Source organism: Saccopteryx leptura, chromosome X, assembly GCF_036850995.1.
Source record: "Saccopteryx leptura isolate mSacLep1 chromosome X, mSacLep1_pri_phased_curated, whole genome shotgun sequence".
NCBI classification, from domain to species: Eukaryota; Metazoa; Chordata; class Mammalia; order Chiroptera; family Emballonuridae; genus Saccopteryx; species Saccopteryx leptura.
This window is the reverse complement of record NC_089516.1, coordinates 110,076,229-110,092,886: the sequence shown is the minus strand read 5'-3', so window position 1 is coordinate 110,092,886 and position 16,658 is coordinate 110,076,229. Positions and strand designations below refer to the sequence as shown.

At 39.6% G+C, this 16,658-nt stretch overlaps 1 protein-coding gene across 1 annotated transcript in view; it reads right to left on the bottom strand.

The window, feature by feature from the left end:
* IL13RA1 (interleukin 13 receptor subunit alpha 1) overlaps positions 1-16,658 on the bottom strand; it is a 61,569-nt gene that overhangs the window by 18,544 nt on the left and 26,367 nt on the right. The window contains exons 5-9 of the mRNA XM_066357344.1: positions 16,054-16,241; positions 13,186-13,337; positions 5,547-5,594; positions 5,135-5,267; positions 1,869-1,965 (exon numbers count right to left, since the gene is read on the bottom strand). Of these exons, the coding sequence (XP_066213441.1) occupies positions 1,869-1,965; positions 5,135-5,267; positions 5,547-5,594; positions 13,186-13,337; positions 16,054-16,241 (618 nt within the window). The remainder of the gene's footprint in view (positions 1-1,868; positions 1,966-5,134; positions 5,268-5,546; positions 5,595-13,185; positions 13,338-16,053; positions 16,242-16,658) is intronic.

Sequence of the window (16,658 nt, the reverse complement as noted above, 5' to 3'; positions counted from 1 at the left end):
ATATATTAATCTTTTGTGACAGTAAAACAGATCATGTCCCTGCCCTGCTTAAGAACTCCAGTTTACTGCTTTATGCTCAGGATAAAATCTCAACCCCTTGCCATGGTGTACATGATCTGGCCCTGCCAATCTCTCCAACCTCATCTCCTATCACATTCTACCTTGCATACCCTACAGTCAGTCCCCAAGTTACAAACATCTGACTTATGTACAATTTGTACTTACGGATGGAGCGCCATAGGGCTATGGGCAATCAAATGCAGTTGGACATCAGTGAAAAGGATATCATTGAGTTACTTGACTACCATGGAAGAGACCTAACTAATGAAGACCTTATGGAACTAGAGCAGCAGATGATAACATTTAGGGAAGAAACAGGGACCTAGAAACTCCAGAACTGAAAAGTTTTCTACAAAAGAGTTAGCTGATGCTTTTCATCTCATTGAACCAGGAATGGCAGTTAGAGGAGCAAGATCCTGATACAGAGAGGTTCACCAGAGTTTACCGTACAGTTACAAAAGGCCTGAGATACTGCGAGGCCATTTATGATGAGAAAGAGGAAAGCTCTGGACAAAACTCCCGCAATGCTGACTTCAAGAAACTGACTCCAGCAACAGAGTCAAACCCTGACTCTAACACAGTCCCATCCTCTCCAACAAGTCCATCATCTTCTGCATCATCAAAGATTGTTTAAGGTTGGATTTGAAAATGTTTAAGTATTTATATGCACAGGAAGGTATAAAGAAATACTATGTTAAGACAAACATCTGTATAAGTTGCATTTAATAGGCAAATGTACCTGTTCCAACTTTACATACAAATTCAACCTAAGAACAAACCTCAGAATCTATCTTATTTGTAACTCAGGGACTGCCTGTACTCCAACAAGACACATGATGCTCATCCCAGCCTTGGAGCCTTTGCACTTACTGTTCCCTTGGCTTGGAATACTCTTTCTCTGAATATCTAGCCTTTCTCCCCACCACGCCCTCAACATTACTGCTCACTATATGAAGTCATAGTGTTTATGATTATTTTATGTATATAATAGAATTATATATATATGTATATATATACAGTCCAACTACAGTTGATATATACATAGTTTTATATATACACAATTTTATATATCATTTGTTTTATATATAATATAATTTGCTATATATAATATAATTTGTTATAATGTAGATAGGGACTTTGTCCTGTTCACTGCTTAATGCCAGCAATGAGGACAATGACTGGCACATAAACAGGCATTCAATAAATGAATGCCAAAACACTATTGACATTATGATAATATATTAGTTTAGACTCAGCTTAATAACCTTATTCCAACCATAGGTATTTACTGAAAGAGCAAATTATAGCACCAGACTAGTCCCTATGGTGAAATAGAGAAAGGAAAACATTCTCAAGGAATGAATACCATATAATACAGACAACTTGGTGACGTTCTCGTTCCTACAGAACTAAGTAGCAACCTACTTTGCATTCATACTAGACAAGTCATCTAGTTAGCAATGGTCTTCATTTCTAAAACTTCATTCCAACAGCTACCAACTAACTGTCAATAAATTGGGCATTTGAAAGAGTAGGTTCCATAGATTCCATCAACAATTCTAAACACATGTGAACAGAGCAGTCCCTGATCAAAGCCCTGGGAAACTACTCTAACATTTTCCTCACCAGAAAATGGGCATAATTTTCTTCTTTGCCATGCCATACTATCAAAATCCAGTTATAACCCAAATGCCTTTAATATACTGAGCAAATATCAAACTGAGCAAATATCAAACACCCACACAGATTAATAACCTTAGCAACCAGGCCAGCAGAAACTGTCAAACCTGCCCGAGCAGCTGCCCTACCTTTTTAGATAAAGCAGAAGTACTATGATTGCACTGGCAACAATGACTGGAATGATGAGTAACATGGTTATGTAGAGTGTGGAATTGGTCTTCTTACCTGGAAAATGAAAATCAAATAGAAAGATATGAGAAATAAAATCCTTTTAGAAATAAACCAAGGAACAGCTCTATTAGACTGGTAAGGTCACAGGTACTTCTGTCCTGCACCCCAACCATTTTCCAAAACCCTTCAATTATCTTATCTTCTGTTATCTTAGTACTGGGAGGGGGCTCCTGCTCCAGTGAAGCTCCATAAATGAATAAACACCTTAAAAATTCTCTGACAAAAACATCAAAACAGGAAAAAATTTATCTGAAACCAAGACTTTTAAAAAATTATTTAGAAAATTAAATTTAACACTGATCAAGAAGAGTACATAGGTTTCAGGTGAACACTTCTATAGCATTTGACCTGTTGATTATGTTGTATAGCCATCACCCAAATCAAATCATTTTCCGTCACCTTATATTTGTCCCTCTTTACTCCCTTCCCCCTACCCCCTTCCCAACTCCCTCCCCTATATCCTTATCTTAACAGTTTCAGACACTATTAATAAACATGTTATATCTGTTTCATATGTCATCTCATTAACAATGAATACCTTTTCTTATTGGTTACTTAATACTATTAGAAGACCTAAAATAATCCTAACAACTACTACTACTTATCACCTACTATATGTATGATACCATACTAGGTGCTTCTACATGTTTATATCTATGCTATAGAGATAGATAATATTGTCACCTGTTTATACAGATGAGAAGGATAAGACTCAGAGTGGTTTACTGGCTTGTCCCTAAGGGTTTCGTAAGTGATGGAATCAAGTCTCAAATCCAGCACTGTCCAATTCCTAAGTCTTTCATTAACTGCCTTGTTATGCCTAACACATGAAATGTAGTATGTTTATTTATTCACTTATCTTTTCCACTAGGGCATGAACACTTAGAAAACATTATCAAGGCCTAACATCATTGTTTTAGGCAGCCTCTAAAATGATCTCAAAGTATCCCTGCCTCCTAAGAGTCACACCCTTGTGTAATCCCCTCCCCTGGAGGGTGGGCTGGACTAATTGACTCATTTGTAAAGAACTGAGTAGCAACACTCAGATGCTGGGATTTCATTTCCAAGGTCAGGCTATAAAAGATAGTGGTTTCCATACTGAGTGCTCCCCCATACCCTCTTTCTTGCTTGGATCACTCACTTGGAGAAGCCAGCTGCTGCTGCATCATGAGGCAGCCCTGTGGGGAGATCCATGTGGCAAGGAACTGAGAGAGGCCTCTCTATTAATTTCCTAACAAGTGCTGTAACGAATCACCACACATTGGTTGGCTTAGAACAGAAATATATTCTCTCACATTTCTTGAGGCTACACGTCCAAAGTAAAGGTATCAACAGGAACATGCTCCCTTTGAAGGCTCTAGAGAAAAATCCTCCTTGCCTGTTCCTAGCTTCATGGCTCCAGAATCCTTGGTGTTCCTCGGCTTGCAGCTGCATCCCTCCATCTGCCTCCATCGTCACATGATCTTCTTCCCTGTGTGTCTGTATGTCCCCATGTTTCTGTGTATCCTCACTTCTAAGAATACTAGTTATTGAATTTAGGGTCCACTGTAAGCCAGTATGACCTCATCTCAATTTGATCATGTCTGCAAAAACTCAATTTCCAAATATGGTCACATTCACAGGTTGCAGGAGTTGGAACTTGAACATATCTTTTGGGGGGATACGCTTTATCCTGCTATAGTCTCCCTCCAGCAGCCAGAGAGGAATTGAGGCTCCCCAATGACCACATTAGTAGTGAGCTTGGAAGTAGATTCTCCAGCCCCAGTCAAGCCTTCGGATGTAGATCTAGTCCCCATTGATAGCTTGACTGTAACCTCATTAGAGAATATAAGGAGAGGTACCTAGCTAAGTTATACCCAGATTCCTTACACCAAAAAAGAAACTGAGATGGTAAATATGTGTTTTTAAAGCCATTATATTTAGGGGTAATTTTTTATGCCACAATAGATAACTAATACAACCATGTCTGGCACATAGCTTGTTCAATTTCTCAATTAATAGGGAATTAACTACCTCAACAACCTGTCTTTGTGACTATTAGATAGCTGTTAGAAAGTCCTTAGTCTTTGGTCCTATTTTGCCCCATAGAGTCACAAAAAGTATAGCCCATTTCCTCTTCTACCTGGAAATACCTCAAATGTTAAGAATTTATCAATCATAACTCCCCAAGCTTACTTCATCAATTGTTCCTCCCTAAATTTTGAGACTCTTCAATAGCCTGATTACCCTTTCAAGGATAGATTCTAGTCTACTGATGCATCTCCTACAGTGTGGTGCCCAGAATGAACACAGCACACTTCTGATGTGGCCAGGAGACTGTGTCCCACCCTGCATCATGCCCTTGTTTTATGTGTTACACCAACACTGCTGCCTATGACTGCATATGTCTTTAGGGTACTTAAGGGTCAAACGTTGAGTTATTCTGAATTTACAGTCAAATAAAACCCTACACTCCATCTTATGATACACATTCATAAAGCACAGGTCTTTTCAATCCTACACTTGAGCCTGGCACATAGCTTTTTCAGCCTCTCAATTAATAAATAAAACTGATTTGTTTTTCAAATAGATACACAATTATCTCTATTAAATGCCATCAAGGGTTTCTGTTTTACTCTTGACTCTATCACCAGCACATAGGCTAGTCCTCTAGCATTGAACAATGTTCAGACTTAATCATTCCTACCTTCTATATTTTTGTTCAGGTTGTTACCAAAGAAGGAGACAGGACAGAAGAGAAGACAACACCATTTGGATTGTGGATTTTCAAAGAGCTACATATTACAAATTAACCCTCAGTGATTTGACAGTAATTAAATAGAAAATATACTTCAGTTGTTAATACTCTCTGGCTGACACCAAGAATGCAGAACACTTGCCTGACCTGTGGTGGTACAGTGGGTAAAAGCATCAACCTGGAATGCTGAGGTTGCTGGTTCAAAATCCCAGACTTGCCTGGTCAAGGCACAAACGAGAAGCAACTACTACAAGTTGATACTTCCCACTCCTCCTCCCACTTTCTCTCCCTCCTCTCTCTAAAATCAATAAATAAATCTTAAAAGAAAAAAGAATGCAGAACAATCCTTTCTCCCATCCTATTTTAGCTTCGGCTCAGTTTCCATGCATCAATGATTTAAATTTTAATGAAATCCTTTTCCCTCACCTATATTCATCACTGCAGTCCAATCACTCCAGAGTTTGTCATCCTCGTAGCATATCTTATTTGTTTTGACTCTCATTCTGACTGTGTTCAAAGTATCAGGAAGAACACCATGAACCTGGAAACAAATTGTACCCTTAGATAAAAAAAAAACAAAAAACATTAGAAATATTAATATTTAATCCTTTCTCTTCTTCTGAATCCTAAATATAATTATCAACCAAATTCTATATATGATCACAACTTGGATTATAACCCAAATTATCTGACTTTAACTGCTGGATAAAAATTGGCAATAACACAAAATACTTCATGTTTCTCACAGTAGTTCAAATTTTAGGCTAAGCTCATCCTTCCCCACCTCCAATTACTATTACGAGTTTAAACCTAAATAGCTAAAGTTGAAGTTACTGACCTCCAGGTTTCCCTTGGATTCTGAATTATCACATTTGGGTTCATCAACCTTGAAAATATAAAGGATGAATAAATTGAAAATATTGAAAAGACCACATTTTATATCATTTAACCATTTCTAACAAGGTTTCCTTTATCCCATTAAAAGAGAACCAGGTGCAATGAAAACAGATTAGTTTTTAAACAAGTCGTGCTGGGTAAATTACATATCCATATGGGGAAAAAGAAGAATCTTGACCCCTACTTCACACTATTTACAAAGTCAATTCCAGATGGATTGCAGACCAAAATGTGAAAGTTAAAATAACTGAGCAAATAAATACATAAGTACGGCAAGATTTTAGATAAAAATACAGAACATTTTCATGATCTTGAAGCAAAAAAAAAAAATATATATATATATATATATATATATATATTTCTTAAATAGGACCGAAAAAATTAACCATAAAGAAAAAAAAATAAAGTCATCTATATTAAAGTTAAAAACTTCAGTCATCAAAACATATCCTATTAAGACAATAAAAAGGTATAGAGTGAAAAGACAGTTTCAATTTCTGATGAAGGACTTGCATATATATATATGATATAATATGGATATCCATTCATACATAATGCACACACACATACATATATATATATCCCACAAATTAATAAGGAAAAGACAGACAAACCAATAGAAAAACTGGCAAAATACTTGAACAGGCATTTCACAAGAGAATATTTAAATTGCCAATAAAAATGAAAAAAGTGGCCCTGACCTGTTGGCTCAGTGGTAGAGCGTCGGCCTGGTGTGCAGGAGTCCCGGGTTCGATTCCCGGCCAGGGCACACAGAAGAAGTGCCCAACTGCTTCTCCACCGCTCCCCCTCTCCTTCCTCTCTGTCTCTCTCTTCCCCTCCCACAGCCAAGGCTCCATTGGAGCAAAGTTGGCCCGGGCGCTGAGGATGGCTCCATGGCCTCTGCCTCAGGCGCTAGAATGGCCCTAGTTGCAATAGAGCAATGCCCCAGATGGGCAGAGCAACGCCCCCTGGTGGGCATGCTGGGTGGATCCTGGTCGGGCGCATGTGGGAGTCTGTCTGACTGCCTCTCCTTTTCCAACTTCAGAAAAAATACAAAAAAGAAAAAAGAAAAAAGTGCTCAACTTCATTAGTCATCAGGGAAATGCAAATTAAATCCACAGGATAACAATACACACACCTACTAGACCATACCAAGTGTTGGTGAGGATATAAATGATCTAGCACTCTCAATTTCTGCTTTGAGTAGTATAAACTGGCAAAACCACTTGGAAAAAACTGACATCATTTACTAGAGAGAATCAGAGGTAACCCTTTGACCCATATATGACCAACCAAAATGTATGCGCATGTGTATCAAGAGACAAGTATGAAAATAGCCATTAAAAACTCTACTCATAAAACTCCAAACTGGCAACTATCTAAATATCTACCAATGGGAGCATGGATAAACCAAATGTGGTAATTTGGCATGATGGAATGAATACAATGAGAATGAGTCATCTACAACTACAGGCAACAATATCAGTCAATCTCATAAACATAACACTGAATGAAAGAAGGCAGACACACAAAAAGATCAATTATTTATAATTCATTTATATGAAGTTTTAAAAGAGTCAACAAATCTAATCTAGGGGATTAGAAGTCAGGATAATAGTTGGTCTTTGGGAGTGTAGTGACCAAAAGGGGGCACAATGGGGCGTCTGGGGTGCTGGTTATAAGTGAAAACTCATTTGCAAAAATCACTTGTGAAAAACCGTCAAACTGCATTTAATGACTTGTGTAATTTTTCTAAAGTACACTGTACAACAACTACAAGTTAAAAAATAAAAAGAAATCATTCTCCTTTGTGGAGAGTATAATATCAAAAATAACTGGGTTATAGAAAAGGAAATATAAAATAAAATTTTACTCCACACAATTTAAGTCATTTCTTTTCTGATATAAAGAGAAAAATCAGTTCCTGAATCTAAATATTTCAAAATTGAGTAAAAAATCAGCACATTGAAATTCTGTTGCTTAGTCTACTTCTGGCCAACAGGTACATGAAAGAATGTTCAACATTGCTAATCATCCGGGAAATGTAAATCAAAACCACAGTGAGCTATCATCTCATACTCGTGAGAATGGCTATCATCAAAAAAATCAACAAATAACAAGTGTTGTCCAGGATGTGGAGAAAAGGGAAGCCTCCTGCACTGCTGATGGAAATGTAAACTCGTGCAGTCACTGTGGAAAACAGTACTGAGGTTCCTCAAAAAAATTAAAAATAGAACTACCATATGATCCAGCAGTCCCACTTCTGTGTATATACCCAAAGGAAATGAAATCAGGATCTTGAAGAGATACCTGTGCTCCTCCCGTGTTCACTGCAGCATTATTCATGATAGTCGAGACGTGGAAACAACCTAAGTATCCATCAATGGATGAATGGATCAAGAAAAGGGGCACATATATACCATGGAATAATATTCAGTCATGAGAAAGAAGAAATCTTGCCATTTGCAACAACATGGATGAAACTTGAGGCTTTATGCTAAGTGAAGTAAGATAGAAAAAGAAAAATATCTATCATTTCACTTATATGTAGAATCTAAAAATAGTCAAATATGTAGGAGCACAGGATGGTGGTTGCCAGAGGCTGGGGGCATGGAAAGTGGAAAAATGTTGGTCAGAGGGTACAGTTTCCATCACAAATTCTGGAGACCTAACGTAAAGCATGGTGATTATAATTAATAATACTGTATTGTATACTTGAAATTTGCTAAGAGGAGATTTTAAGTGCTCTTACCACCCCAAAAACAAACAAACAAACAAAGTAACTGTATAAGACGATGGATGTTAACTAACCTGATTGCAGATATAACTTCATAATATATATGTATATTAAATCATGTTGTAACCTTAAAAATAATCACATTTTAGAACCTAAATATACTCCATTTTTACTTGTTAATCATACTTCAGTAAAGCTGAACAAAAATCAGCTTCTTTTTTTAAAATATTTTTAAATTTTTTTCAATTAGTTTCAGATGTATAACATAGTGATTAGATCTTTATATAAAAAATATTCAACTTCTGTCTAAAAGATGTTTAAACATGGGACAAAGACCAGAACACATAGCGATGATTTTTGGAATTCAATGTCATTCACTAAATGGTTCCTACTGGCACGTGTGAAGAGCTAAAAGGCCAACGGAATGGTGAAAGGCCATCTTATAGATACTTCAGACAGGGGCAGACAAAAGGCCACTCACGGACTCCTGTACCCTATTGCAGCCATTTGGAATCAGAGGCTTGCTGGGGAATCACAAGTGTCAACTACTACTTGAGGGATCAGGTTGCAGGCTGCTGTCCCTCTCCCTTGGACCATCTCCCAGATCTAAATATTTCAAAGTAAGCAAATCATTGTGTAAATGAAAGGGCTCTGGGCTCTTGTTCAAATGTAAATCCTCTTGTGTTGTTTATCAGCTGCTCAGATACCTCTATGAGAAAAGGAAAACAAAGGCTCAGAGAATCAAGCAGATAGTGTGCAGAGATGGGGGTGGTCAAAGACAAGTCATTCCTTACTTTGTGGTTCTGTCGCGAGCTATCTCTAAACCACAGTCCATACGTGACGGCATCAGGTCATGTTCCAGCCTACTTCCCCCTCTTGACTGGAACACCAGTCAAAAAAGCTTGCAAGAACAACAACAACAACAAAAAATAAAGTCTAACCAGCAGAGCTCAAAATCAGGGAGAACACAAAAAGCTGACGACATTCTAGAGAAGGAAGCAGCTGGTGACCATCTGCTAGGAAAGTACATTAGACTCAAGTGTATAAACAGAGTTAATTCCACAGACTATAGTTCTGATTTAGGTGAATAAATTCCATAGTATGTGTGTTCTCTTCTGTTCAGAAGTTTGTAAAAAATAAATAAATAAATAAAAAAGAAAAGAAAAAGGTAATTCAATTCAACAAAATTTTATTAAGTGATGACTACACAAATGGTGTTATACCAAAGTATTCTTTGTCAAAGCTTAATACATGGAGACCAACTTTTGAAGTCATCCTTATTAGCTGTGTAGCCTGTATTAAGTTACTTAACCTCACTGAGCCTTAGTTTCTCAATAGAATGTAACCTATTTCATGAATTGTTACAAACCACTGTATCAGAAGTACACAGAAGAGTATATGTGTAGTATATCATAAACACTTAATAAATGATGGCTGTTTCTATTAAGAGGAAGTATTGATATGGTCCCCAGTGGTTAAGAACAAAATCTTTGAACTTAGATGTTTGCTGAAATCTTGACTGTACCACTTTCTAGAAATGTGATCTCAGGAGTAACCTGAAACTGAGTTTTCTCATCTGTAAAATGAAGGACAAAAAACAAACAAACAAACAAACAAAAACCCCACAAACAAACAGGGTCTAGATCCTTGGAGCTACTGTGAGAACTTAATGAGAATTTAAATGAAATACTTATTAAAATACCTAGTACATACTAACTGCTCAATACTTGTTAACTGCTATTAATAGCAGCACAAAATAAACACCACCTAACTCCTGCCAACAGGACTATTTTTCTCTTTGCTTTTTTGTAGTGTGGAGAAAAGGCCTACACACATGATCAGGGTAACTAGCAGGACCTAATCCAGTGCCATATGAATGACACAAGCAGCATGTGTATGCAGGCTTTGACAGAGGAGACAGTAAAGGTTGGAGTAGTCAAGCAGATTTCAACTTACTGAGAACTCCCTTAGCTGGAAATGCAAGCCACTCCCCCTCCCTCCTGGAAGCCCTTTGCTTTTTCCCTTTGTAGTATTGTATGGGGATACTAATTTCTGTTCCAGATAATGGTTAAATGGCTATGCCATTTCTGAAATAGATCCATCTGCAAACGCCCAGAAGAGCTCAGCTCAGCTGCGGACCTGGTCACTCCCTCTGGAGTTACAGCCTGTCAACGCTGGCTTATTTTAGTAAGTACAGATGCTCCTCAACTTATGATGGGATTACATCCCAATAAACACCTCACAAGTTGAAAATATCTCAAATCGAAAATGCATTTCATGCATCTAACCTACAGAATATCATAGCTTAGCCTATAGACCCAATGATTGCAGACTCCATAATCTTCATACAACAGATGGTGAACTCTTTTGTAGACGGGCACAAAATCTCTGGCAGACCAGCAGTTGAAAACCACTGGCCTGGCCTACGTTAAACATGATCAGAGCACTTACACTAGCCTACAGTGGGACAAAAATAATCTAACACAAAGCCTATTTTATAATAAAGTGTTGAATATCTCATGTACTGAATACTGTACTGAAAGTGAAAACAATGGATGTGCAGGTTCTCACCATTAACGCACAAGAGCTAAAAGCACAGAGGGCTTCGAGAATGTTCGAAGCATTGAACTAAAATCAATTACACATAAAAGAGTATTGTACTACATATCACTAGTCCAGGAAAAGATCAACATTCAAAATTCCAAGTGCAGTTTCTACTGAATACGTATCGCTTTTGGCACCACCGTAAGTCAATATAGAACACTTGGTTTCCCGTTCAAATGCACACAGGGCCAGGGTGGGTGGCACACGAATGGCACAGTTCCTATAGTCCTGAGGCGCCACCTTATGGAAACTACATTTCTCAAGTTTTAAATAGGGGTAAAAAATTGCTGTTTAACAAACCAACAAACTCTCCCTTTGTTTGTGGTCCAAGCAAGAATGCTTGAGGCCCAGTTTGTGACCTCCACTCTAAAATGAAACAATGAGGCTTATGCCCTGAGGTTATGCCACATGCTGTTATGCCCAGTTCCCCACAGGAACCGCTAATTAGCATGTTTTGTGTTAGATTCTGACTAGCAAAACTGTATATAATCCAACCAATACTGACTACTCAAATTTGAATACTTATTATCATTATTTAAGTAAGAGGAAGGGAGACAGAGAGACAGACTCCCGCAAGCGCCCTGACCCAGGTCAACCTGGCAATTGGTCTGGGGCTGATGCTCTGCCCATCTGGGGCCATGCTCTCATGGCTGCAGGAGGGGAAGAGAGGAAGAGGGTGGGAGGGAGAGAGAGAAGGAGAGGGAGAGGGAGAAAGAGAGGGGGAAGGAAAGGGAGAGGGAGAGGGAAAGGGAGAGGGAGAGGGAGAGGGAGAGGGGGAGGGGGAGGGAGAGGAAGACGGAGAGGGAGAGGGAGAGGAGGGGAGAGGGAGAGGGAGAGGGGGAGGGAGAGGGAGAGGGGGAGGGAGAGGAAGAGGGAGAGGGAGAGGGGGAGGGAGAGGGAGAGGGAGAGGGAGAGGGGGAGGGAGAGGGAGAGGGGGAGGGAGAGGGAGAGGGAGAGGGGGAGGGAGAGGGAGAGGGAGAGGGAGAGGGAGAGGGGGAGGGGGAGGGGGAGGGGAGAAAGGGGAAGATGGAGAGGGAGAGGGGGAGGGGGAGGGGAGGGAGAGGGAGAGGGAGAGGGAGAGGAGGAGGGAGAGGGAGAGGGGGAGGGAGAGGGAGAGGGAGAGGGAGAGGGAGAGGGAGAGGGAGAGGGAGAGGGAGAGGGAGAGGGAGAGGGAGAGGAAGAGGGAGAGGGAGAGGGGGAGGGAGAGGGAGAGGGGGAGGGAGAGGGAGAGGGAGAGGGGGAGGGAGAGGGAGAGGGAGAGGGAGAGGAGGAGGGAGAGGGAGAGGGAGAGGGAGAGGGAGAGGGAGAGGGGGAGGGGGAGGGGAGGGGGAGGGGAGGGAGATGGAGGGGGAGGGAGAGAGGGAGGGAGGGGAAGATGGAGAGGGAGAGGGGGAGGGAGAGGGAGATGGAGAGGGAGAGGGGGAGAGAGAGAGAGAGGGAGGGGGAGAGGGAGAAGGGGGAGAGAGGAGGGTGGAGAAGCAGTTGGTCACTTCTTCTGTGTGCTCTGACCAGGAATTGAACTGGGACTTCCACAAGCCAGGTCAATTCTCTACCACTGAGCCAACTGGCCAGGACAAATTTGAATACTTTAGTTGACACAATCTCCAATAAAACTGAATGGCCATACCAGAGAGTCCAAGTATTTACCTGATTTGATCCTGGCCTCCATTCAGTTTTTCTCATATGCCACCTTCATTCCTGCCTCGGTCTTTGCACTTGCTGTCCCCTCCAACCCCAGATCTTCACATGGTCAGCTTCCGCTTACCACTCTGGTCTCATCTCAAATGTCATCACTTCAGATGACTACCCTACCTAATATTCCCCAGGCCCTTCCATCTCTCTACTATATTACCCTGCTTAACTTTCCTAATAGCAACCATTCCCTGAAATGAGCTTGCACATTCACATATTTATCTCCTAGCAGGCAAGCTTCATGGAAAAAAAGAACTTTTTCATCAGGTGTTGTGTACACATAAAATAGTGCCTGGCATATGGTAGATAGATAATGACATTTTTTGAGCAAATGAACTAACGTATAACTTGAATCTTGCAGTCAATTCTACCATAAATCCTCAAACCTTCTCCCACCCTATTTCAGATATGAAGCTTCGTTATCACCATCATAATCATGTGAGAAATCTAAGAGATAAATTTCATTGATATTTCAATGTGTTACACTGTAAGAAATTCAAGTGAAAGAAAAATATCCAAATAAAAACAACAATCTAGAAAAACTTACGTTTAAAACAATACTCGTCCCAGTTTGGGTGTTATTGACTTCGACTTGGTAAGATAAGCAACGGCTAAGAAAATTCTGTGGGTTCTTCCCTAGCACGTATAAATCACCATGTTGGATGAAGAGACTTTTAATTTGTGGAGGATCAGGTTGCACTGAAAGATAGAAACAGAAGAATATAAATTACCGTCCAGAGTTTATTTTGATGAGATACATATGTGGCTAGAGATAACAAAGGTCACAAAGTTAAATGAAAAGAGGGCTGATACTTTTAATGGTGTTACATTAATCAGACATATAGTTCTAGATTTCTGATTAACCACGATTAATGTAGGAAGCTTATTTTAAATTGTCTAGTAAAATGGTTCTAAGGAACACCTTTGGGTGTCTGGCAGATGACATGAACTCTAACCTGCATCTGGTTAAAACATGGCCAGGGTATAATCAGGACAGCAGCTACATCATAAAGAAAAGAACTGCTTGGGTCCAGATGTGCCTCTACCTAGTGGCTAACAGGGGCACCAAATACAAGGAGTCTCCCCAGCTGTCACCCACATGGGTCAATCAAAGACCACAATTTAAACATCAGCCTAGTCTCTGTCAGATGCTACAACACGGATGAATGTCATGCTAAGTGACGTAAGCCCACCGCGAAAGCACAAGTACTATATGATTCCATTTACATGAGATATTGAAAGTAGTCAAAATCATGGAAACAGAAAGTAGGAAGGTGGTTACCAAAGCAGCAGGAGAGCAGAAGAAGTTAGTGTTTTGAGACATCAGATTTCAGTTTTATAAGATGAAAAAGTTCTTGAGGTCCACCGCACAATAACGTGAATACATACATACCTGCTGGACAGCACACTTAGAAATGAGTAAGATGGTAAAGTTAATGTCATATGATTATAACCACAATTTTAAATAAAGTAGAAATATATATATCTTAGTCAATAAGGTTTGGGGGAGTCACCTATGCATAAGCTCACACAAGAAATGGGAATGGACAATTAACAGAAAACCTGTAGATGTCATCTTCTGACGGAGAAAGATCGCACTCTCTTAGTACTAATCTCTGGAGAGAACTAGCAAAATGAGCTTCACAAGGTTCATCGAGGACAATCTGCCAAGCAAGGGAGAGGACAGGGAAGGGTTTGCTTCAGAGTATCCCCCTTGGCATGGTACTGTGACCTCACTCCCCTGACCTACACACTGAGCTGCCTTTGGTTCATTATTAGAATTCATTTCCATGACCATCTGAAAGAACGGTAAATAGTGTGCTGATCACAGACTTAGGAACTTTTGTCAATTCATGGCATTTGCTATAAATTTTCTGCATACCATTTAGCCAAAATCCGGGCTCCCCGTTGGGGTATTACAACAAATAAATAAACATGATGCTTATAGTATGCTTTAGAGATTCACAAAACACTTTTATACACCTCACACCGTTTGGATCTTATTACAGTTGACCTTTGAACAACATAGGGATTAAGGGAGTACCATCCTCCCCAGTAAGCAATCTGCATGTAACTTCTGACTCCCCCAAAACTTTAATAGCCTGCTGTTGACCAGAAGCCTTCCCAATAATATAAATAGTTGACTGATGAATATTCTTATAATAAAGTAATCTAGAGAAAAGAATACATTATTAAGAAAAGCATAAAGAAGAGAAAACACATTTATAGTACTATATAGATTTACTGGAAAAAAAACCCCACACATACAAGTGGACCCACAGAGTTCAAATCTGTGTTGGTCACCGGTCAGCTGTATGAGCCTTTGAGATCAAGAGGGACTATGTACCCTGTTTTTCAGATGAGGAAACACTTATAGAGAGTTTATATGCCTGTCTAAAGTGAAGAAGCTAGGATGTCGTGCAGATATTTTGTTTTCAAGTGGGAGGCTCTTTCTAAAAGGCGGCCACTCAGCTGCATGGGCTATGCAGACTGATCGGTGCCTGGACCACCCGGAATGTTAGATAATATGAATATCACCCCTGATCACTGCCTCCAGTCTAAGCTTTTTTAAAACCATGAAATAGATTATTCAGAAACTATATTCAATCCTATTTACTCTGCATCATCCTGTCAAGGATTATAAGTAAAAGAGAGTAGATCTTAAGAGTCAGAAAGCCTGGGTTCCAACAGACCAGGGTAGTCAACCTTTTCATACCTACCGCCCACTTTTGTATCTCTGTTAGTAGTAAAATTTTCTAACCGCCCACCGGTTCCACAGTAATGGTGATTTATAAAGTAGGGAAGTCACTTTACTTTATAAAATTTATAAAGCAGAGTTACAGCAAGTTAAAGCATATAATAATAATTACCAAGTACTTTATGTCGGATTTTCGCTAAGTTTGGCAGAATAAATCTTTATAAAACAACTTCCTATAGTTAAATCTATCTTTTTATTTATACTTTGGTTGCTCCGCTACCGCCCACCATGAAAGCTGGAATGCCCCCTAGTGGGTGGTAGGGACCAGGTTGACTACCACTGCAATAGACTATTCAGAAACTATATTCAATCCTATTTACTCTGCATCATCCTGTCAAGGATTATAAGTAAAAGAGAGTAGATCTTAAGAGTCAGAAAGCCTGGGTTCCAATCTTGGCTCTAGAACTCCCTGCTTGCTCCCAGTCTCGGTGTACTCAGAGTGAACAAGGAGAAAGCATGTGGCACAGGCACTTAATAAATATTAAAATTTCCAAGCTTGCTTCTTTCAAAAAAGATCAGAGAAAGGTATATAAACATAGCCCTTTTTTTCTGGAAAGATCTTAAAACCAAAACTCTTTTTTATTATTTGTATTGATGGTTCAAAAGACAACACTTTTTTTTTTACTCACACTGTCACAGAGGACTTTGAAAACTTACCATGAGAAGTTAAAGGCACTATATTGAAGGATGGTCTAATTTTTCCTGCGTTATCCTTGACCATCACTTGAACGCTGTCTTGTTCGAAACTGGGATCTTTCACTTTATCCAGAGTGAAAGAGCAACTAATGTGTTGACCTTCTCTACAGATGTTTTCACACTGAAGAATTTTTTCCAGGCTACTGTACCTACAAGATAAAATAAGACAATCTTTTGAATTATTTTTAACAAGAAACTCAAGAAGCGAAGGCAGAAGTTTTTGTTTGCTTGGGTTTTTTTTTTTAATGACTGAAGATGTCCATGAAAAGCAACATCTGCAATGTGGCAAGATAACTTTTTCTGAAACCCTATTTTATGTGGCTCCATTTCATACTCTAAGAAGAAACAAATGCTGCTTTTTGGTGAGCACTGGTACTTTCAATAGCTATAGGAACTATAGGAGTACTGGGTCTTTTTCCTCTTCTGAATACGAGGTGTTACGAGGCCAGGATGAAAAGTTTTACGCTTCTTGAAAATACCCCATCTGCTGAATCCCACAGTTCTGCTCTGGGCCCTCTGCCTGCTCCTTCCCTGTTTCGTTGTCTTGTCCCTCTCCCTGTCCCTCT